The sequence below is a fragment of the Amia ocellicauda genome, chromosome 10, assembly GCF_036373705.1.
Source record: "Amia ocellicauda isolate fAmiCal2 chromosome 10, fAmiCal2.hap1, whole genome shotgun sequence".
Lineage (NCBI taxonomy): Eukaryota > Metazoa > Chordata > Actinopteri > Amiiformes > Amiidae > Amia > Amia ocellicauda.
The window spans coordinates 8297778-8322411 of NC_089859.1; the positions used below are offsets into that span (position 1 = coordinate 8297778).

The window sequence follows — 24634 nt, forward strand, 5'->3', positions numbered from 1 at the left end:
GCATGAGAGAGCAAAACAGGGAAAATGTATACATTTTTAAAATAGGGAATGAAATATGATCTAGTAACTTATGATGTAAAAAATGATATATGCTATTTAATCACATTACATAGATGACTTCTCTTCAGAATAATGCAAGTAGTTGGGAATGATTTTTGTATACAGCTGTGGCTTACGCTGCTTAAGAAGCACTTTGTAGACAGATCTGGTTGCTATGGAAATGCTGCGTTGGAGCATTTGAGAAAGGGGAAAAATAAAATTGTCTCTTCATTTGAAGTCACCAGATTTTTGTTTTTGTATATTCGCAACAATTTGAAACCTGTACATATACAGAATGATGCATGTATGCATGGACTCTTGTATTTTACTGCATTGGAGAATTGCACGGGTCAATATGTGTGTTCTGGGTGCATGTTAAAGGAGTAGATTATTTGCTGGCCAATTATTACGTTGACAGAGGTCCAATTATGCAGCTGTGAAACACAACTTCTTATTAAAACACAATAATATGAGGATTTCAGGGAGAAAAGAAAAAAGCCCTGTTTTTCTTTCAATGCACAGCTGTGTTCCCATTTAGCTGAGTTCTGCTCGTTCCATTTCACCACTTCTTAGACATCTATTTTGCTACTGTGTAGTGGATAACTCCTTTAAAAAGTCCTGAATTGCCCTTGACATTTCTTGGACTTACTAACACTTATTGGGTGGCTTTTATTACCCATTGCTGAACAGTTCATTCATTATTAATTGTTAATATTCATTCATTTAATCATTTTATTTTGTAGTTCAGTATTCAAAATCCATAAAACACAGCTTTATTATAGGCATGCTTTCATATGACGTGTCACTGTAAGGTTGGTCTTGCAGATCATTATCTGAGAAAGAGTGGTGAATTTTCTGCCACTTGTTAGTTAATAATGGAATAGAATCTGTAAATGTTTAGATTCCTTAAAACATATATAATCACTAAAATACACATTCTTACTTCCCCCCTGCCAGTTGGAATAATGATCATTTTTCAACTTAATCAACGAATCCTTTCATTCACTGGCAATCATTTATAGTACTGAGGTGTTGGTTTATTTAAAGATTTATTAATGAAAACCAGACCCACCACCAGTTCAATGCCAAAAGCAGGGTTGTAAACTAATGTTAACTGAATTCTTAGGTATAGGCATACATGTAATTTCTATAATAATTTCATTTTAAAAATGAAAACTTATATAAATGTCTTTGAATTCTGGACTAGAATACAAGGTCTCAAGATTAATATTTTAAAGTTTTCCTGAGTACTTCATAGAGAGTAACAAGAATTTCCTTTGAGCCTTTTTTAATTAATACAAGTACTGATGCTGTGAAGCCCAGGAGAGGTAGCTGCTTTATATTTCCACTAGAGGGCAGTATTGTAAAGCACATAACAAAAACAGGTCTCTTCACTCGCACTACCCAAATAGCAAATTATATTTAGATCTCCCCTTAACTGTCATAGTGGTTTTGGATAAACACCATTTTGCTCTTTATGTCAGTTTATTTACTGCCCCCTTAATGAAAAAATAATGTCCTAAATCATTTCCATTTATTCTTAAAGTATAAAGTGTCTTACTAAACTAGGAAATCTGAAGCCAAATTCTCCAAGAGCCTGAAAAGAACCCTCAAATGTTTTTCATTAGTGGCTACTACTGTTACTTTAGTATAATTTAAAACTCACGATGTCAGCCACTGGAGACCTAGCTGAAGCGCAATAAAACTTGAGTTCACACATATCACAAATTCTGTCGAGGACTACATTGGCCAAAATGGTTCCTTCCTGTCTTCTCACTCTCTTGTCTTTCACTTTGAAACCATTTGCCATTCTGAATGTGTTGTTTTTAATATTGAGAACCATGGTGTTATGTATTTCTCTGTTTGTTTGTCCCAATTTTGCAGCTGTTAGGATTGGTCTGTGTTGAGAATAATATATATTTAGCATCTTTCAGTCAAGTTTCTGTTCTCTGATAAACAACATTAGCCAGATGGCCTCTATCTTATTTGTGTTTACAACGTATACAGCCTGAGAGAGAGAGAGAGAGAGAGAGAGAGAGAGAGAGAGAGAGAGAGAGAGAGAGAATTTAAATGAAAGGCCAGGATATTTATCTTCAACTGCAAAGTACCAATGTTCTTGAAAATATGATTTTGCTTGAGTTACTCTTGAAACAGTGTTTATATCCTAAAGGGAATGCAGGAAAGATTTCCTAGACTGTATACTAGGTTCATCCATGAATTCCCATGACTCCTATGGTCTGAAATGGTTTTGCCAGGTAGGAGAGGAACTGACAGAATAGGAGCCTGAGAAAAGCGTATTTCCGTCCATGCATTTCATGACCCTTGTTCCTTCCTGAATCTCTTTACTCCACAACTGAGTTACTACCTCCAGACTCTTCTGTCTCACAACACCCCTGCCTCCGCCCCCAACCTTATCTGTTTCCTCCTCTTCTGGGTTACTTGGGGTGTATAACATGACACAGTCTTAAAAAAGAAGAAAACGAATGGAGTCTTCTCTGCAAGATATAAGAGGACTAACATTCAGAGATCAGCGTTGCCCTGCTGCTTTAAAGAGGTCACATATTGGGTTGGTCTGTGTGAGCTGCTTGTAAAATAAAGAAACCCTGATCCCAGCTTCCAACACAACTCTAACATTACAATTTGAGGGATAGAAGAGGGATATAAATGTCTTACTTGGAGAACAAGTTAGTATTCGGTTCATTTGCATTCATGAGTTCAGAAGATGAAACACAGGACATTTCATCTTGAAAAGCTCAGAAACTCTTATCCCGGCTACACACACATTACGATGAGCGACTTGAGCGTTTGTGTTCTGCTTTCCAGCCATATCCCCCTCTTCTGTTGGCGGCAAATGCACAACAAAATGCGGCACGTCTGTGTCCTCCTGGGAGGAGCAGCCTGCCGAAGCATTGCAAAGTTTTTATAGGTTTTCACAGTGAGGGACTGGCAGTAAATACCCTTTTCAGAGCGTTATATGAAAAAGCCAGGTTTAAAGAAATAGAAAACTACTAGGCTCAAAGAAATCTCAAGTTTTTGTGCTTGTTTGTGTTATATGTGGCAGCACAGGCTTGTCAAGGTTGGGGTGTTTGGTTTGAAGGCACACGGGAACAGAGAGATGCAATCTCACGGTACATATATAAAATAGCTTTTGAAAGCTTTTCTAACATTTTCCAGGGTGCCAGAACAAGATCATATTTACTAATAATCATCATTATCCAAGTGTTTGCCCTAAGCTGATACTTCATAAAAAGTAAGAAAACTAAATCTCTTTTCACTTTCATATTATGAGCTCAACAGCAGAGTTGACATATTTTCCCATCTCTGTTGGGTAACATATTTTAATAAAAATGGTGGCTCATTTTGTATTACCTGTTCACTTAAAATGAAGGAGAAAATGTCCAATGGTCTTAATAATTTGTCATCATGTCAAACTCACGTCACTTCATCATGCTAAATGAAAACTGCAGGTGGTGCTGGGGGAAGTGACGCACTTATTTAACACCGTGCTGTAATGGACTCTGCTGGGCTGTCCTCTCTGTGGTCTCTGTCCAGTGGCTCTTCTGTATAGAGGTCAGCCTCATTAAAACGCTGCCCCCGGGACGCAAAGTCGTGGCATCGCTGCCTGCGCCAGGTATGACCGAAGCCACGGGGCTCCGGCTTCCTCATGAATCATTTAGCCCTCGCCCTGAGAAAACCATATTCCCTCTCTCTGGGCTCGGAGACGTGCCGCAGCTTTGTCATTAATTTTGAATGACGCTTCACAAGGACAAGGAGGGCTGAATGATAAACAGTTTTATTAACTCTGTGGTGAAGAGAGGATGTGCCTGTCAGGATTACCAGAGGTTTTTTTTTCCCTTAAAGGGCTTTGGCTAACACCCCCACCTACACACAATAATTCTTTTATAGTTTATTAGTGCTTGCTCCTGTTTCTTCATTTGTTTATATAACCCATTTTGCTTATGAGGTTGTTATTTGCCCTCGAATTACCAAGTCTGACACTTTTTAGAAACTGAAATGGACCGGTTTAACTCAGTGAGGTATAAATAAGAAGCTTGCTTACTCCACAGAGAGCTATATGGCAGTGGTGTGAAGAGTAGGTTTAATATGCAGTACAAATACGAGTTAAATGCATGTAAAATGGCCTTGCCTGTATTGCACTGCATTTATATGGGGCAAACTATTTTTTTCTCTGACAAAAAACCCTGCACAAATTTGAAATCTTTAGAAATAAAGTTCTGCTTTAAATATAGCAAAAAAGAAGCTTACTCTGATTAAAACATTTCAACATCTGTCCTTAGCAGGTTGTAGGTTACTGTGCCGGAAAGAGAAATATATCATGTGAAATGTTGCTGGCCTGGATTTCTTTTTTGTTTGCTTTTGTTACTGTATTTTACAGATTTAATGTAATTTGAGTGATTTTTACTATATTAATCATCATTAATACCTCAACTTTCCTAACGGCGGTCAGTGTAGATAAATAATGCATTCTCTCACATAATCTAAGATACTGTCTACTCTGCCCTTTAAAGGTAAGGACTTTTATTTTCAACTGTGGGTAACCATGGGCAATCTGCCTACTCCAAAATGAATTAATTAGATGGGCAGTTTGCCCATAATGAAAAATTGGGCACAAGAGATTCTCACAGACATATCACTGTGAATCTCAAAGATTGGAAGATTAAAGCTCGCCTTGGTCAATCCACCATCCTACTATTTTTACACCTTCTTCTCCTGTCTTCAATTTCAGCCTTTCCTCAAGGTTGGTTGCCTCACAAAACAAATTGATAGGGTCACCGTACTGCCCTGTCATTTATTGGAGTCCCATAAATTGCAGAGAGGATGGATTTGACATGCTACCATTGCTTGCATTGACTTTGTTGTGTTTTTGCAAGCACTTTGGAAAATTAACACAGAGACATTTCTCTCCCAGGTCTTAATATTTACGCTGCACACTTTCCAGATGGATTTGAGGACCACATCAGGAATTTGACTTCTGTGCCAAAAACATGGCAGTCGATGGTTAGCGTGACATGCAGATTGAGCACAGTGGGTTTATAGCGATGTCACGGTTATTCATACAGTTCGTTTTCCCAATCCTGTCATTTTCTTTTTCCGTTGTTTTCTCCCTTTTTGCAATGCCCCGGTCACCCCTCTTCCACGGTTCAACAAACACACTTTAACCAGGAGAAGATTCTCATGTTTAACTAGTGGTATCAAAGCTTCTCCCTTCGTTAGTGCTGTGGAAATATAACGAGCCCTGCATGACAGAACACAAATTGCAGATCCTGTATATTGTTTCTCCAGGTCCCAGGAGACAAATAAGCCCCAGGTCATGTTAAGATTTCTAACCTGTAGTAATGTCAAAGCCAATGTTGTATCTGTGTAGGCCTCCAGCCCAAACTACTTTAATAGGATGAAACTCCCCCTGAATGACTAATAGGACACTGATTGTAGGATAACTAACCACTAAAGGGGGCTAGGATATAGGGCAGCCTCTCATATATACCAGTCCTGACATAGAGAACAATGCCAAAGTACTTCACATTTTGAGTTAAATTTGGTATATCTGCAAAATGAATCGTAAGGAATCCAGTTTCTACAATTAGTCGTGGTGAGGGGCAGTGGGGGAGGTGTGGTAGGGTAGGGTTACATTCTGTGGGCTAAATCTTCCTCAAATATATAATTTGATGTGATTGGGCTTATCCACAAACTCCACAATGACTTTTATTTTGCTAGTTCAGCACCTCTGCAAGTGCTGAGCTTAACGTGAACACCCCCCAGGCATCTCACCTGACACGACAGAGGATGGTTGGATTTAATGAGGAGGATTGTTGACTTTCTTAATTGTGTTGCAAGGCTTTGTTCTCCCCTGCCCAGACTGTGACTGTACGTGTGTGGCTCTTAATAGATGTTACATAAAATCTGTGAAAATCTGAGCATTAATCACGTAACTGAACATAACTGTAATTTTATGCAAACTGTGTAATGAAAATCTGCATCGGTATAGCTGAAGTACAAAGGAAGCAATTGTGAAGGCGATGCCATACAGGGACTCTGCAAGCTTTTCACGCTCATATTGAAATGATGCTATGCTTGGTGGGGGGGCGGTGGGAGTGGCTGAGAGCCCCTCTATCCGAACACTTTAATATCTTTTCAGCGTTGTTAGGAAATGCCAGTCTGTACCTGCAGGAAAAAAACACAACAACTTGGAGTGACTTGGGATAGACACTGTATTTTTATTTGTACTGCACAAGAGAAGGGAAAGTAAATGAAAAGAACAGACATTTCTCTCCTTCAGTCATCTCCCAGTGGGACCCCTTGTTTTGTGGAGTTGTAAAAGTCTGGGTTGAGTTAGAGAGAGAAAAAAAAGAGGCAGGGCCTATTACTTTCACACCCTCCCCACCGCCCCCCCCACCCCGAGATGAAGCTGTCAGTTCGTTCCTCTCCTGCTCGGTGGATAACCAACGCTGGTGCAACTGGGAAGGCACTTGACCCTCCTTCCAGCCTCCTGCCTCACTGACTTAAGAAATTAAATCAGCCGTCAAGGTATGTGATTTCACTTAGCTATGGGATATTATTGATCTGCGTCTTTACTTATTAACTCGATAGTTTCTTGACATAATTATCCTCAGGGAGACGGCGTGTGCATTAACTGCCAGGCTGCACAAGAACACAGGGGTGTTTTTAACAGAGGTGGACTGCCACAAGTGTGGGATTAAATAATGACCCCCTAGAAGGACTTGCTATGATGATAATAAGGATATACTGGAACTCTTATTACGTACATACAGGAAAAAGTACCAAACTAAATATTTTTCTTAAAAAACCCTTTTCCCCTTTCCATATCCATTTATTGTGCATTGAGAGCAGAACTTGTTCTTTCTTTGACAGTTGTTCTGAATGGAGGATTGCTTGATTGTGTTATGTACAGTGTTCATGAGTCATTGTTTGGCCCTTAATGAGCAATTTGGGTCAAATATATATTTTTGGTGATGATGGCAAATCAGGCTGACAAATGGCACTGTGCTCCTGAATTCATTAGGTATCAACCGGTTTCTTAAATAACAATCAAGACAAACATGCCAGTTCAATAGGAACTTTCCATTATTTCACCTTGTTACCCGGTATTTAATAAAGTTGCAGGATTGTTGTGTTGGCTGTGAGTATTGAAAAGCAATAAAACACATGTGGGTAAAGCCAACTGGGGCTGCTGAAGGGCCGATGGGGAGCAAATGTAGTATTGATGTGAACATATTAGAAGTAAAGATAGAGACAGGGATTCAAAATGCACTGTGGGAGATTTCTTAATAAAGCTTTATATATATTTCAGTCCAAGAGTGGATTTGGCTGCCTCACTTTAGACCAAGAACAACACCATAAAAGCTGAACAACCATGCACACTATTAAAGAAGCTTTTCTATCTCATTAGGTTAAAATTAAGCCCAGAGGTCCACTTTATCCTTTAAACTACAAAAGCAGGAAAACGTGTGTCTGGCCCACAGCCACATGGATCCAACCGTGTTGTTGGTACAATACAGTGTTATAAATTACACCTGGGGGGATCATTCCCTTGTCTTGTATAAACACAAGTTTCCCTGTAATGAGATCAGAAATGAGAACACTTTTCTCAGAATGGTGTTCTGTGCGAGGGAATATTTTTTCATAGCAAGCTAGCATTTCAAAGTGAAGGGAAGATTCCTTCTAACCTATACCACCTGTGACTGATAAAGGCTTTGCGTGGAATTCCTAGATATGAGGGGAATGTCATAAATATACCAAACAGTCATGCTTTCAGTAGCCAGACATGCTATACTATCCATCTGATATATTGCCTTTACTGGACTATACTGGATTAGTTTCATTTAGAGTCTAACTGGCATAAAGATGCATTTGAGGGGTTGATACTACCACAATCTATTATTACAGCCCAAATATCATCACAAAACAGAACAGTATATCCGGCATGATAATGTAATTGAATCGATAGTGGTTAGAGCCACCTGCTGGTTCTAGAATGTTACAGAGCCAACTTTCCCTCTTAAAAGAAAAATTATATATATATATATATATATATATATATATATATATATATATATATATATATATATATATATATATATATATATATATATATGTGTGTTTTAATTGTGCACCCCAGCTAGGGCACTTGATATGATATGACATTCAGTCAAACACTGGGTTTTTATTAAGTGTGTTTGCTGAATTGACTTGATTTCAGAGGTTGAAGGTTCAGTAATTGAGAACATGCATATCTTTCATCAGGACCCTACCTGCAAGGGGCTGTTTTGTGCTTTTCCAAGCTCTTTCGTTCTGTGTGCCCTATTCTAAACTATAAGTGCGAGCATTACTTTGTTTTGCCTCCATTTCTCCTCTGCATGCTGATTCTCTGTAACCCAATGTGAACTGGCACAATGCCCAGGATTTCCAGCACAATGTACTTGTGCTGAGACATGTCTGTGCCATCTGCAGCACATAGTGATACGCAGGGAGATGGATGGTAGGGGTTTTAGCAAGAGGGCCAATTAATAATGCAACACACGGGCATGCATGATACTAGACACCTCATTAACTTACTTTATCTAGGGCTTTAGGTGACATAATAAACCCTTTTCAATTGTTTTGAAATTGTTAACATACAAATTCTTTGAGTATATATGGTATATGGGATCTCCTTTTTATGAAAGATGTGCAATTGAAGGAAAATTATTTGGGGGCCCCATTAAGATATCATTGCTTTATTTTCGCATTATGCTTCCATTATTTTTCCCATATTTAGATCAGTTTAGAGAAGTTAAGATGCTCTGTTGCCTCGGTAAAAGTTTAAAGTCAATACAGTATAGTGGGAGTCCTGTGCAGAAAACTGGGCAACCATATTTTCATTCAAGTAACATGAACCACTGCCTTTTATATCATAATTACTTATAGAAGACCCAGTGCTGTTCAAAATCATACATCAAATTGGCTGACTTCAAAGGCAGTTTAATGATGTGTGCTGCATATAAACACGGATCCCTGCTCTAGGAACGAAATGGAAAAACCGAATGTAATAGTCAATAACAGAGACTTTTGGGCGGACACTTTAACAGAAGGTGCCAGTCTCCATGATGTCGATGTCCTGAGACCCACACTTCCACACTCGATGAGGTTTTTGGATTCATGCGTAACGCAAAGGTAAAATGAGAAGCCATGGACTCAATAGGGACTAAACATCTTTCATCTGGAACGTCACGGATCAAGTGAGCATTTGAAAGCCCCTTGTTTCAAGCCCCGAGTCCGGCTCCTTGAGGCAGGTGATTTGCTGTGATTGGTATCTGTTTTTTGCTATTTAATGCATTTAATGTTAGCTCCAGGGGGGCCCGCTTTTCACCCCGGGGCCAGGGCTGTGCTATTCTGGGCTGTTGTTTTGAGTAGGAATGTAGTGGGCCTTCACGGATGAGAGAAACATTTACACAGTCAGTTTAAACAGACCATCTTCTGCTTACGTTGGGTGTAAACAGGTCCGGTAGCTTCAGAAGTGGTGAAATCTTATACAGATGGTCCCCAGTGGGGTTGTATCATCAAAGAGGCAAGGATAAGAATAAGAATAATACATTACCTGTAATAACCTGTGATCAATTTACTTTTATTTCAAAGAAGCCACATAACCAACAAACAACCAAATAACCAAGAAAACACAAAATGCCAACAAATTATATGCCACCCCCCCAAACATTTTTTTAAAAACATTTTAAGCAAAATTACATAACACAAGGGATTAGTAAAACCAAAATAGATCCCTTTGTTCTGGTTATTTATTGATCTTTCCACAAAAGGTCAGTGATATATGCACCAACTCTTTACCTCAACTTTTGTTCACCCCCAGGCCGGTTTGGCAATGCAGTGCTTGCTCTGGGCTGCCTGTTGACCGAGAGCCTGTTTCAGTGATTGATTGCTTGCTTGATTCACAAATATTCGGCTGCTGACCAATCTATCACTTGAGCTCTGTCTGACAAACATCACATGACATTGGATACTTTGACCATTGTACTTTGGGGAAAGCACAATGACCTACAATAACCACACATTTCAGGTGTATCCCTACCCACTGTGGAGCTTGCCATTCAAAGAGCAGCTCCTGGTTGGAAGTTGTGAGTGAGAGGTCATCTGTCCTCCCTGTACTGTTCATCTTTAACATGTGCATTTCACGAGGATGCTTTTATGAAAAAAGGCAGAGTTGCATAACACAGCATTGATTTCTCAGAAATGAATCTTGGAGCTTTTGTTACAACGATATCCTTTGTAAAACATTGCTAGTTTGGAGTGCAGGATACAGAACCAATTTACTACTTTGTTTGGTTGTTGTTACTTGTTAAAACAACAAGGGAATGAGTATAGTTTTTTGGGTGGGAAATGTGAAAATGGCCATCCAGGGAACAAGCTGCTGTTGTTATAAATGAAATTGCAACATTTCATATACACAGGGAATATCTTTAGTTGGTTGTAAGGCATTTTGTGGCTCCAGGTGATCACAGTAAGGGAGTCACATATTCTTGAAACCAATATTTTCCACTATTATCCAGTCAGGAGCCTAAAAACTCTTAATGTAACAATGGTTGCAGATGTATGCAAGACATTGGCCAGCTCACAGCCCTTCTTCTTTAAAGGGGCCTTAATGAACCAAATGCAAATCCACAGGACACTGTGAAGAACGGGCCCCATGTGAGTTAGCAAGCCATGTGGAAAATGAACAGCTGGATACTGGAAATACTTGGGTGAGCGACAGAACTGAGAAGGGAGTGCTTGTGACCTTTCAAATTGGCCTCAACTGAAGCAACACAAACAAGACTGACCCCCCGCTTGTCTTGCTGTAGGCAATGCTGAGATGAGAACATGCTCTTAATACATGGCTCCCTCCCATTGCACATGATTTGTTAAAAATTAGAATTAATAAGATATTGCACAACAAACCCCAGCTTGGACTGCCAGGCACATGCAGCGAGCAGCGAAAGGTACTTACCGTGGAGAAACAAACAGGAAATAATGAGCTCCTTAGTTGTACTGGTGTGCATTCCCACAGCAGCAATCTGGGCGACCTTCAATCTATCATACACTCTTTCTGGAGGATCATTATCTGACATACATTTGTGTAGTGTTGATTATTTATGTGCATTTACCTCTAATTTCCTGTAATTTTCACACTGTATACTGATTACTTGCTTCTTTAAATATGAACCGTGCAATTTGTACATTCTTTCTACCTCTCCCCAAAGAGCAACAGAACTCAATTATGTGTAGCACTCAAATTAGTATTGCTGTTTGGTGTAATAATAATACCCCGTCACACATCCCCTCGGTTGTGATTTGATTGTTTGGTGATTGGTCTGTCGATTTCCTTTAGAAGTAAACTTGAGCCAATTTCAAAGCAAGACCCAACAGGTTTGCCTTTTCTGTTTTGTACTCATACTGTGAAATTCTCCATGAAGTTAAGGTCATGATTCAGACCGTAAGTAAGCTAGTGCATTTTCAATTGTTTAGCGAAGTTTAAAATGTTTTTATTCGACACATTCCTTTTTCTGAAGCAGTTGTTGCTTAGTGTGGGGCAAAATCCATTGAACATCCTTCTTAAGGGATGGAACTCAGGGATTCAGACTCCTCGATAATCCCTGTAAGGAATTAAAGGTTAAAGCCCTTTAAATCATGCATGGATTTATAAGGGTGGCATTGAGGCCAAATTGAAGAAAATTACTCTATTTTCAATTAAAGCTAAAACAGGTGACAATCAAACTGAAAATGACAGGACAGATGCTAACTTGGCTGTATTTTCAGCTGTTGTTTTACTTTATCTGTCCTGTGCTCGGTGTATATCGTGTGTCTCCAGGGGTCATGCACAGTCATAAAAACTCATCCAGTTTCCTTTCCAGGCAAGAACTGTCATGGTGTGGGATATTTTACTTTATTTTTAAACTTAAGAAGGTTTTGGAATGTGATACTTTCACTCAGTTGATTACTAATTGATGAATTTTAGTGCCATCCCTTCATATGGTCAGAAACCTTCCATGTATTGTTTTAAAGTCAATTTATGGAGACTGTATCATTCAGAACCCTTGGTGTTTTGTTTTTTCTGCATTGTAATTGGATTATGAAGTAATGGGATGCTGTGACCGCAAACTATGAAATGCAGTTCCAGTTAGGCACTGACCTTATCCTACAGGAGGAAATATGAGGCCTCAATCCATCCTCCCAATGGTTAGTTTCTTTGCATCCACTCTCCTCCCTATACACACTGTCAATGAGTGTTGACGGAGAAAAAATGAGAGGTTCACACCACAAGGTAATGGTGGTATCACACATATTGGTTGTTGGAGGACCCCTGCCTAAGTCCCCGCATTGAAGTGGTGGCCAGCATGCAGTCTCTGTGATGAGATGTTCAAATAAGGTTGTGTCCTCTCAAATTAGAGATCCCCGGAAGAGCTTTAAGAGCAGGACTAAGATCTTTCCATATGGTGTCTCTCCTGGGGTCCATGGAGCATGAAAACTATAATTAAAGGTAGCTCACGAATAACATAATTGATAATCACAGATCCAGGTGTTCCAAAGGTCCTGATAACTGCTAGCTCATATGGAAGCTTCCCAAAAAACTGCACTTTACTCCTATGATGGCAGCTGATGTTTAAAACTTATCTGTAACCTGATAGCTGCACTGAATATAAATAGTTTCTTTTAGAAGAACGTTTTTGAAAATAGCTATCCTGAGGCCAATTTTTAAATTAATTTTTACTGGAGCTTTATGAAATGATGTGATATAAATGGCACTGGGGGTTTATGGGAAATACTGGTTAAGAATCCCTAATGGACTAAAGGCACATGTCACTTAGTGAAAAATGCATTAAGTATAACTGTCTCCCATGCATTTTGAGATGCTAGTGATTGGGGACAGACCATGTACAGAGAGAGTTAAACTGCAATCCTACTGCAATCACATTTAAAAAAATATATATCGAGAGTGAGATTAATGAGTACGAATCATTTTAAAGGAACTTTTTTTTTTTTTTTATCCGCGCTGTCAAAACTGATGTTTTAAACTGGTGGAGCTCTATAATCTTTGAAAGATGAGCCTTAATCTGTAGCAGTGTTTACAGTCCTGTGCATTGACGACGAACTTGCATTATTAAACGCCAACTAATTACTGGTAATCCCTTCTAAGCCAGATGTCTGCTGCTCTAAATCCTCCGCAGCAGGTCCATAGTGTGTGGACTAGTACCATCACTGGGACTGAGCAGGTCCGTAGTGTGTGGACCACCAGCAACAGGACAGAGCAGGTCCATAGTGTGTGGACTAACACCAGTGGGACTGAGCATGGAGGCAACTTTCTGACTCTCGTTGATTTGGAGCATCTTGAGTTTTTTTCCTCCAGTGGTCCAAGATGTTCTGCTCCAGAGGTGAGCTGCTGCATGATTGTTAGCTCAAAGCTGCCAGTTGTTTATGGCAGTCCTAAACCAGCAGGGTAGGGGGTCCTCCAGCACCAGGATTGAGAACCACTGATCTGGGGAATGTGGACTGAAGAGAGGCACTGTATCTCTACTTTTTTTGCTTTTTTAAATAACAGTTGAAGCTGAGTGGGAGGTATTTACCTGTCTAGGAGATTCCCTTGGGATGCTGTACGCTGTTTTCTTGATCACTTAATGAGGCTTGTAATGTTCTGTTGCTTACCTTTGAGGAGTAAATTGTGCAAGTGTTTTATTATTATTATTATTTTGTATTGTATTTGTTTTTGCAAATGTTTCAGATCCAGTGGGAATTATTTGGTGTTTCCAAGTGCAGAATTTGGGGCTGGCTGGCATGTGCACTCTGGAGTTTTTGGTTTGACGATGATAATTTTTTCTTTCTTAAAGTTTCATGGTTGCCATTTTCCAGAAGAAATTTGTCCAGATTGATTAACACTATTTAAGTAAAACCAGGTCAGTCTGGCGTTAAGGATCGTTGTCAGTTTTTGTCAAGTCTTATGCATTCTGCATTATGCAGAACTTATGCTGTCATGCATATCCACATTCAAAACTTAAGCATTAACCTTGGTCAGTTAGTTTGGACCATTTATCCAGAAATGTAAACATGATTTTAACATTTTGCATTATAATAATAATAATAATAATAATAATAATAATAATAATAATAATAATAATAAAAAATACAATATTATGATAATATTGATGATGATTACTAATTATTTCTGTTTAAAATAATGTTCTGGTTTCAGAATTGTTCTTACTCTCCAGTACTCTGATAATTGTCTGAAATTAAATATAGATAGACAAATACATTATTATTTTTGTTTGCTTGTTTTATTACTAAAATATCCTTTACAGTTCAGAAATATTCAGAAATATGTGCAAATTGAATGTGATATGTATTCAAAAAGGCATGTTTTGCATTTTATATTTATACAAAGGGACTATCAAAAAGGTTCCGTAGAGACCACCAAGAAACTGGCTTAGTAGGACATAAGTTAAAACAGAAACACCAGGACTGCAAAATGGCTGCCCCTTTCATTTGTAAAGTATGATTTGACTACAACTCTCATGTAATATACCAGAAGGTTATTCAGTGACACTTTCATCCCTGTAATAACAGCTTTGTGGACATCTATTAGCTTGATTGTTTACAAAGTCTAGAAAAGTCCCGAAAGTGCATGGAGAGGGACTTGTTAAAACCAGGACAATGGCCCATCATAAGCAGATGTTTGGTGCAGCTTTATTGGAATCAGGTTCAAAATGAAACTGTGATAAGTGAAGGGGCAGATGTTGGAGTGAGGGGGACATTAAGAAACTTAACTTTATTATTTGGACCTGCAAGCTTAGGTTGAATATAAAGTACATTCTTTAATTTGGTGGCTAGAGATAATTATTGTCTAGATGACAGCAAAGAACTGCACTGTTTGGTTCTTGTTCCATCTTGTTCACTGCTGAATTACACTAATGATATATACATAGTCGGTCACTTCGGCAGTTCAGCATCTTCCCTTCTGGAATTCATCAAACAAGCTGGAAGGCTTTTTATGTATTCTTATATATTCCAAGGGTCTCTGATAATCGATCCTGTTATAATTAAGTATGGAAGCATCAGATGATATTGACTGTGAGCTGCAGCAACACAAAACCCAAACGTAAGCATAAAGGCCCCCTCAGAGACGTGGTCACGGAGTGTGTATCGTCCGCAGTCTGAAATACTACTGTTTGTACTTTGAGTTGTAGTCAAAGGACACCGCAACCACTGAGAACAGCAAGGTCCCGGAGCCCAGTTAGTGAATAACTAAGGATTGCTTGTTCCATACCCATTATCTGTGGCATTTCACAGATTTAGCGAGCCCGGGGGATCACTGGATTTGAATTTTCCGATTTCCAGATTGTAGGGTTCATCCTGTGGCTCAGACAGAGCCCCCAGGACGTTTCATTATTATTGTTATTGTTCTTAAACACATCAGTTTCTGCATTGCAAACGAACTTCAGGACCACATTGTCTATTTTTAGACTAGACTTACTGGGAAAGTACTTAAGGCAACATGACCAATTTTATTATCATCATCATTCATGTCTCACAGGGAAGGAAACTTTTTTTATGTAATGAAAATAAGAGTTGTGAATTCAAGATTCTGGAATTTATATAAGAGGTCATTCTAGTCCAGACCTTTTCTGATGTATTTTCTACTAGGTTGCAATGAAATGAATGAAAGACATGGCTTTTTCTGGAGTGAGGCTGAAAGTGCCGAGGCTGAATTTTCAGTCAGTGTTTCTACTTTTAAAAAATAAAATAAAATAATGTTTCTCTTTGCTGAACACATTGCCTGAGGCTGTACTATAGGATCAGTCATTAGGGAGTGATTTGCGATCTTTGAGGAGACGTGGTTAAATAAATGAGGTTGTAACTGAAGCTCAGCACACTGGCTAACACAAGATGGAGCTCTTTGCTCTAGGAAGGCCAACGCTAGCATCTGTACAGCGCCGTAGCGTGAGAGATGATTGTGTGGGAGTTTTTTGATTTGTTTTGTTTTTGCAGTTTGACCCATGTTTTTGCGTTATCCTTCCTGCTGCCAGATGTCCCTGTGTGTTGAGAAATCTGGCTTCTATATACAGTACCTTCTTTACCACTTCGCCACACAGGTGTCACAAAGTATACACAATTCAAGACACAAAGTACTTTAAGAGCAGACCATTTTCAGACTCAGTGCACCTTGGTTAATTAGAGGGCTTGTTTCTTTTCACAGAGGCTATTCCATCATGTTTAACCTGCTTCGCATTTCACATAAGCCAATCATTTTATTCCTCATGAGTGTGCCGCTGAAACTGCCTGTCACTTTTATATAAGCTCAATAAACTGTCACAGCCGGGCCAGTTTTGCGGCCAAGGTCTTTCAGTTTCCCTTAGACAAGGGACTGCTAGCACCAGAAGGAGATGGTTAAAGGAACTAAAAGGAGAACCCGTTTACATTCATGTGGTGTATGAAGATTGCCCAACAATGGCATACCAGAACAATGGAAATATACCTAATATTTATATACACAGAAGTTAGACTTTGTGTTACAGAGGTGGGCTTAGTTTTAAAATAATGGATGGGTCTGTTGTTTCATACCAACTGCCTCCTAGACCAGATACTCTATTCCTTCAAGGGAAGTCCTTGTTTTATATAAATCTGTGCCTTAATACATATCCAGTTGCCAGGGGTTGCCTGTTATAGCATGTAAACCAGTTAGATCAAAGAAGTGTCAATGCTCATTAGCGTCGTGCTTTAATGAGGCTTGGAGTCCAGACTGTAGGGTGACTTGATGTAGTTCGTAAAAACTATAGCAGATGATACCTGCAGAACCAGTTATTGTCTCTCTCTGCTCACTGATCCCGGATAGACCCAGAGCAGGCATGGGAAGCACATAGGGCTTAATGAACTGTGAAGATCTTGGGCACTCTAGCTGTGCAGCTGCCAGCTGGTAGTATCTGATCTGCAGTGTGTAGCCTGTTGTATTTGTTTTACTTGATTCACACCCTCCAATTTGTTTTTGCTGCACTTTGGTTGTTGTTAGTTGTGCTAGGGATATGCATTGTGATGTAGAAAAGACAACATTTTCAAAGTAGATGCTAAAAAGGCGTCTCAGATTTGATGGACTACAAAACTGGGGGAAATTAATTTGTGCTGGACCAAGCTGAAAATTCCAGTGGAGAGAATGAATACGGTTGGATGGTGTAACACTTACACACTTCCCCTTCTTTTCACATTCCCTATTTCAGGATTCAGGTTTTTCTCACTTTATATTTGGAGGTGCAATTTTTCTTGTCAGTGTATGAATGTTTGAGAAATCTTTCATAGGCTTTCATCATAGAGAATGTACTAGAAATACCAGAAAATTAAATAACAGTTTTAATGATGTTATCTACTGTTATTACGTAATATTATATTTAATTTTTTGCTTTGTATCTGAGTCTAATTGAACTTTATAAGCTGTAAGCTATCTATCCATAGCAAATCTTCACTCATATTGCATAAGGATTTCAACCAGTTATGTGCAAAGACAATCAGATCTCTTTCTCTTCTCATGGCTGTGGGGAGACACATTATCTGCCAACAGCTGTTCCCTTTAATTGCCAGTTGAGTACAGTCCACTGCTACAGGATTCAAACGAAATTTAAAAAACAGTGACTGAGGGGGAAACAGAAAAATCCCAACTGCAAGAGTCCATCCATATTGTGTAATTTACAACAGGCAGAATGAGCTGCATTCCAGTTTTTTTTTCCCTCCAAATGACACACACATGCCCTTGGAAGATTTCCTGGTTTGCAGGCAAAGTCATCTGCTGGGAAAAATATACTTTTTTTTTGGGTTCCATTTGATAGAGACATTGCCAGACCAGCTGTGTGTGTGTGTGTGTGTGTGTGTGTGTGTGTGTGTGTGTGTGTGTGTGTGTGTGTGTTTGTGTGTCTCACACTGACACAAAAACAGCCGCTCCAAGACCCTCACCCTTTCTCGCTCTCTTTGGCTGAATAAAACACGCAGCCTCCCTCCCTCCCTCCTCTCCTCCCTGCCTTCTCCCCTCTCTCTGGATGCTGCGCTGGCTCCTCCTTCCAGCTCAGCTCCTCCAGCCGTGAAGCCAATATCCCAGAGGAGCACTCCACATTGATGAAGCATCCTACCCCCTTCTAACCCGAACCCACCCCCCCCCACACACACAAACCACCATCTCCCCTCCTCCCTCCCCTATTTCATGAACCAGACCTCCACAGTCTGTGGCTGGCTGTAATCCAGTAAGGAACACGCGCACTCTCACACATCCACACACACACACTCTCACTCACTCACTCACTCTCTCACCGGAGCAGCAGCAGAGGGGATGAGGCAATGTTCTGGGACAGGAAGCACGGGATGATGGGCAACTCGCATCGCCGGCCCAAAGGGAGGCACAGAGCCAGGGGGGCAACAGGTACCATTCCTCTTATCCCTTGCTGTCACCTGCCTGGGGTTGCAGGGAGGGTTGTGCGGGACGAGTTTAGCAGGCTGCTCCTTTGCTGTTGTTTACCTCTATCGGTGCTGAGGAGAGGGGACTGCTGCCGGCGCTCTCTCCCGTGCAGCACTGCATGGCACGACAGGATTTCATAATGAGATTCTTATCTTTCTTTTGAGAAACATGTTCAGTTGGATTGGGCTCCCTTTTGCACTGTATTTCCCATGCTTCTAGTTATAACTGTTGACAGCACCTTATGAATCTCCACCCCTCCACCCCTCCCCACCTTTTCCATTCTTCTGGCATTTCGTAATTCTGTTGCATGGTAAATTTTGTTGTTGGTTCATTAAGAGATGTCCTCAGGCCGGGGCTGTGCTTTTGTTGGTTCATGTAGGAGCAGAGCTGGGCCACTGGTCACTCACAGAGAAGTGGTCAATGTGTGGTATGGGGAGGTCAGTGCACAGGTGGCTTATCTCTGTTACCTTTTTTTTCCCTGTATTTTCTTGCTTTTGTGTACTTCCTGAAATAGGCAACAGTACTATGACTGCACTCACTGCCATGGTCCCGCACTCCCGCGTGATTTCTTTCATTTAAATTCCTGACCTTACCTCTGTCAGTCGGCTACAGTGACGGAGATGAAATCCGTGTGGCTGTGGGTAATTGCACTTGATCGTAGCCCTGATAGGCACATTCCTCAGCTCAAAGGTGGATTTACATGCCGACGATGTGAGTGAGGAGAGGCGAGAGATATGGACAGCTCCGAGATTGCCTTTTCCTGGGGTTTCAGTGTGAGCAGCCCAGAAGAAGAGAGGGTGCAGATATGTATGCAAGTCTGTTTCTTCACTTTTCCTATCGTTCCTTGCTCATCAGCCATATCATTTATGTGTCAATCTAGCTGACATATACAATAGTATGACCATAATAACCGTGTTGAACCTACCAGTGTGTTATTTAATCAAATCCCTGTCAAAGTGTATAAGACTGAGTGTGTGCAGTGGTCCAAGACACGATCTGCGGCAGAAATGGGCCTTCTCCACTAAATGAAACCACTCATATTCGCGTACTTGTTTATTGTTTCGTTTATAATAATGAGGTTGAGGATTTGTAGGTTATCTCAGTCATCTGTCTTTTCAATGCAGTTGTCTTTCCTTGTGTTCATCGGATAAGTCGGCTGGGAAATATTTAAGGTCATCCTTGAGCCGTGAAGATGGAAGAGAGATGTCAGTCAGTAGGGTCCTCTGTGAGTGTGGGAATCACTTTAAAAATGACTGGAAAAAAAACTCTACAAATACAAATCTGTGTACCTGAATATATTGTAGGGGTGGATTGTACATCTAGGTAATTCCTCATGTATACAAACCTTGTTATGTCTAATTTGGCTCCTATCTTAGATTTTTGCTCTAAAGCTGTACCAATTAAGCCTGTGTCCTTCTCAGAAAATGTCCCAGAAAAGGTGAGAATAGCTCTTGAGAACTTTGTTTGTTATTTTGTCCTTTCTACCTTTTAATATGATAGCACTGGATTTAATGGTGTTGTGTGGCACTAATAAAAACAAACGGGTTTCCTTCACTAATATTTTACACCTATGATGTCAGTTTGTGGTCCAGCTCCCATCAACTAATCATTTTCTGTCTTTTTATATATTTTTTTTATTGGAGCTGAGCTTCACCAATAAAAGCAGACAATCACCTTCACTGTCATTCGCAGGGGTTATTCTCTCAATAAATTAGCCACCCTTTGTTATGTAGAATGCTTTAACGAAGTGATTTGAAATTCATTGTTCATCTATACTCATTCTGCATAGCATGGGGAGAATCAAGTCATTCATTCATTACACAGATTGAAATGGAACAGCAGGAGCCATATCATTTATTTATAGATAAAGGTGACAAACTGACTTAAATTGTATATTGTGTTTTTGAGAGTCGATCTGCATGAACCAAAAAATTAAATGTGAAACTTCTACTTTGGACTGGAAAGAAAAAAGCAAAGAAAAACATAAGCACATAAAAGTCCAGTAGAAAGGAAAACAGTAGCTAAGCTCTCTTTTATATCAGTATATACAACAAAGCACAGTGGTCAGTGAGACAGGAAACCGTTAACCTGTTGTCCCTCAATGTCCCACTTGAACAGCCAGGGCTATTTTTGCTTTGCTCATTGCTAAACAGTTGTCCTATTGACAGATTTCTGCAGTGTAGTGAAAGCATTGAAAACAATGTCCATTTTTTCAAATCAGTTAATGAATTGGTTCTGACAAAGATAAATGAAATAACATAAAAAACATTGTGGAAAATGACATCTTCCAGTGAATATGAAACAATCACTGCTGCCTAGACTAGTGGGCCATTTGACATGTCACGTATCCATATTTTCATGTTGGGATGCCTGGTCAATTCCATTAGCTGATAAGTACTGTAATATATTTCAAGGGTTCTTTGTTTTGGGTTTTTCTGTATGACTGGTCTACCAAGTGCAAGTTAATTATTAACCTAGTTGAAGTAGCATCATTACATACCAGAAACAAGATTTTAATTCAGAGCATGCTTTTCTTCTTTTGCATAGTAGATAGAGTCTGAGTCATAAAGCATCTAAAGTGCTTCTGTCTTTCAGCACATAAATGTCTGTGGAAAAAAGTAAGTGATTGAATTGCTGAGCCAAAAACTATTGAACTCGTCTCATAATTGAATAAACAATGTCTGCAAAGCAAATTAGACTATTTAAACAAAACTAAATGACAGGCATACTAACAGTTAGCCTTACTCTAAAATGGTCGGTCACTGTAATCAAAATGAATAGCTTATTATTGTAGTTAATGTTTCCTGGGTTGCACATCAGGGACATTGTACAGTTATAAGTAAGTCACTATTTTCCAACCTTTCTAATTAAGTCACACCTTTTTAAGTTTGTGGAATGTATAACAAAAGCAAGAGGACCAAGTTTCATTTTCAGGGGTTTGAGTTTGACATCCCTGGACCTAGACGACTGAAGAAAAGCTCTCTCTCCACGCTCAGCATTATATTACCTGAAAATGTTCCTAATAAAATATTGTGGATTGAAAATGTTTCCTATCCAATGTTTGCAGTCAACCTCAAACCTAGAGAAACAAGCTTGTTAATTGCAGGATGGGAATTGGTGGTGGTTCAATCCAGACGTTTTTTTAGAACCAATCAATGTTAATGAGTAATTATTTCCTCTTTAAGTGATACCCTGTAGGGGTCAGACATATTAAAAGAGAAATCCAGGAATAACAATACAGCGAGAAATACCAGCCCACTGATCCAGTACTGTCCTGGCTATCTCACTTGACTGGGCTCAGCAAAATTAACTGACTTAATTTATTCGCTTCCTTAGCCAATGCCAATTCAGTTACTCAGCTTGAACATTTGCCAAAAAACAACCTACATGAATCACATACTATATGTTCCATGCAATGAGATTGTTTGAGATTGTAGATTTTATGTCTATAATAAATACGGTTCAGTGTCTCACTGGAAAGTCAAACACCATCCCTTTAGGATCCTTTAAAGTCTTTAAAGTCCTGTTCTTGGGCACTGTGAATTAGTCTGCCACCACTCTTAAGACAACAGTGACACAATGTCTGATAATTATTTAGAGAATCGCGTGCTCGTGTAATTATACTTTATTCTCCTGTGAACTCAGTCAGGTTTGAGACCATGTCAAAACCGCTGACATAACCTCATGCACTGATTAACCCATGTTTTTGACATATGTCTCACCCAATGCCCTGACACAACCTGACAGGGACAATACAGTCATCAGGTTGTGTTTACTCAGAAAGTGGGATAATCCATGCCAGATCTGAAGATAAATCAGACCGTAATTTTAGCCTTTTTAAATATCCCCAGAAAAGATCACAACTTTGACTTGTTAACCGTAGGCGAAGTTTAAAAAAAAAAAGTAACATAATTTTGCTTCTGCTCTGTTGAATCTGTAATTTTAAGCAATTAAAGTCTTAAAATAGTACATTGTAGTTTCAGTGCTAACAATGCCCAGAATATCAGAAATACCGCTCCAGCACAATAGATTTTACTGTGATATTCGAACAATTGAAAGTATCCAAGAATGGCACATATACTAATTTACTCTCTTGCATACTTATACACAGTTGGGTTTGCACCACAGTCATTTTTAAAATGGGAAACATTTCTTATATTTTTAGTTTAGGTGGCACAACTCAATTCCAGATGTAAATGTAATTAATAAAGTATCTTCATAATTAAAAAGCGAGGCACACTTATTATATTGTAATAAATGAGCAAGTCCCTCTTTGCCGAATGGAAGTATGGCACTTGGTGCAAACTGATACTTTACTGAAGCTTTAGTCTGCTGACATTTTAGTGGTGGGTGGATTGGGGTCTCCATATTGGTTTGATATGCCTCATATCATCATGCTGGTGGCCGAAACTATAAAGCACCTTACACCGTATAGTGACTGATATTGAAGTGCAGGAGCCAGTGTCATCCATTTCTTGTTTTGAGAAAACCACAGCAGAGGAACTGGCCAAGGTATGACTGGCTGCTGCCCTGATTTTGCTTTTCCAGCTGGCCGGTGCTCTGTGATTGTATTTATGGGGGCGACTCTGCACAGTCTCTCTGCTGAGTGACAGCAAGTTGGAAAGCTCCTCGCGCTTCTTGCCATGCAGTTTGCATCATCCCAACTGGCAGACACCTCACACCTCAGCCTGTGAGGAGTGATCCAGCAGGATTAGGGAAAGAGCTGCTTCGACTGTGACTCACAACAGCGTTCCGACTAATGTTTTTTCTTTTTTTTTTTCGTGGTCAAATCTGTTTTTATTCCACCAGACGTCAGTTTCGGGAGCGTTCAATCTGTCCACGTCGGCGTCTTGAATAGCACTTCAGTCTTGACTTAATTTTATTAATGAAAACTGACCTAGAAACAAACATGCTTTACACATTCTTAATTAAATTACTGTGAACTACATAGGCTGCATTCATAATCTCATCTGATGCGCAGAGAGGGTTCACTGAAAAAATATAATGCATGTAGACTATTCTCCTCCAAAGCAGCACATAGCTGTAGTCACTCTTTGATTTGCATTGTTTTTGCACTGCTCTTTAATGGAACTTCTTTCATATCAAAATGTACTGATTTTGTTGGGTATATATTAGAGCCCTTAAATTGCTTCATAATTATTGTTTTGAAATACTCTTTGCATCGTAAAAGCATGGGTATCCTGACCGCCAGTCTGAAGTACCATGTACTTGCTTAAATTTAGATTTATGTACCCCAAAACATCCCCCCTTCCCCGATTTTATAAAGAAAACGGAAATTATTGTTACCTTGAGGAACAAAAAACGAAGACTCGGTTTGGGTCATGCCTTTATAACCGAACGTAGAGCATTATGTTCAGACGCTTGACCCCTCCGGTGATTTGAATTATTTTATTATTCTTATTGAGAAATTCTCTTCACCTCAGCGAAGCAGGAAAGGGCTCTAATGTGGGGAAGGAAAGAGGACTAGAGCTCTGACAATGGGCCAGGGGGGTTCACTAAAACATTTGGTTCCTGCTCATTTCCTTTCTTTCTCCCTGGACATGATGAAGGAAGTGCAGAATCCTGTGCTCTCTCTCTCTCTCTCATACACACATACACACTCCCCGTGCTTCGATCCCTGCTCAATCTCTGCTCAATGGGAGCTCTCTCTCTCTCTCTCTCTCTCTCTCTCTCTCTCTCTCTCTCTCTCTCTCTCTCTCTCTCTCTCTCACACATAGCAGACACACTCACACATACACAGTGCCTCTCTCAGCAGTAGTGCTCAATTCTCCTGATGAACTCAGACTCTTCCCTCAGCTACAGCCCTTTTATGTGCCGGTTAAACACTGAGCTGGGTAGCTTGGCCGCCTCATGGGAATGGAGAAACTGGAGTATTTCGCTTACTCCAGGATCCGAGGAGGTAAGTGTGACGGCATTACTGGATTTTGACCTGTGAACTCAGCCTGCTTGTCCTGAAATGACTAAGGGGATGCATGCAACCCAGCCTCGAGTAACGTGCTAGAGCTGGGGGGGCAATGACCTCAAGTGTTGTGAAAGTCAAATCTTAACTGTTGTTTTTGATTCATTGGAGCACTCTGT

General features: G+C 39.8%; 1 protein-coding gene across 3 annotated transcripts in view; it reads left to right on the forward strand.

Annotated features, from left to right (window-relative positions):
* The window catches only part of nhsl2 (NHS-like 2), an 86412-nt gene that overhangs the window by 24385 nt on the left and 37393 nt on the right, over positions 1–24634 (forward strand). Inside the window, exon 1 of one of the 3 annotated variants that reach the window (XM_066714865.1) lies at positions 24112–24455. The exons of the other annotated variants lie outside the window; for them this stretch is intronic. Coding sequence (XP_066570962.1) covers positions 24407–24455 — 49 coding nt within the window. The 5' untranslated portion in view covers positions 24112–24406. Of the gene's footprint in view, positions 1–24111; positions 24456–24634 lie in introns of those variants that run through there. 3 annotated transcript variants of the gene reach the window in all.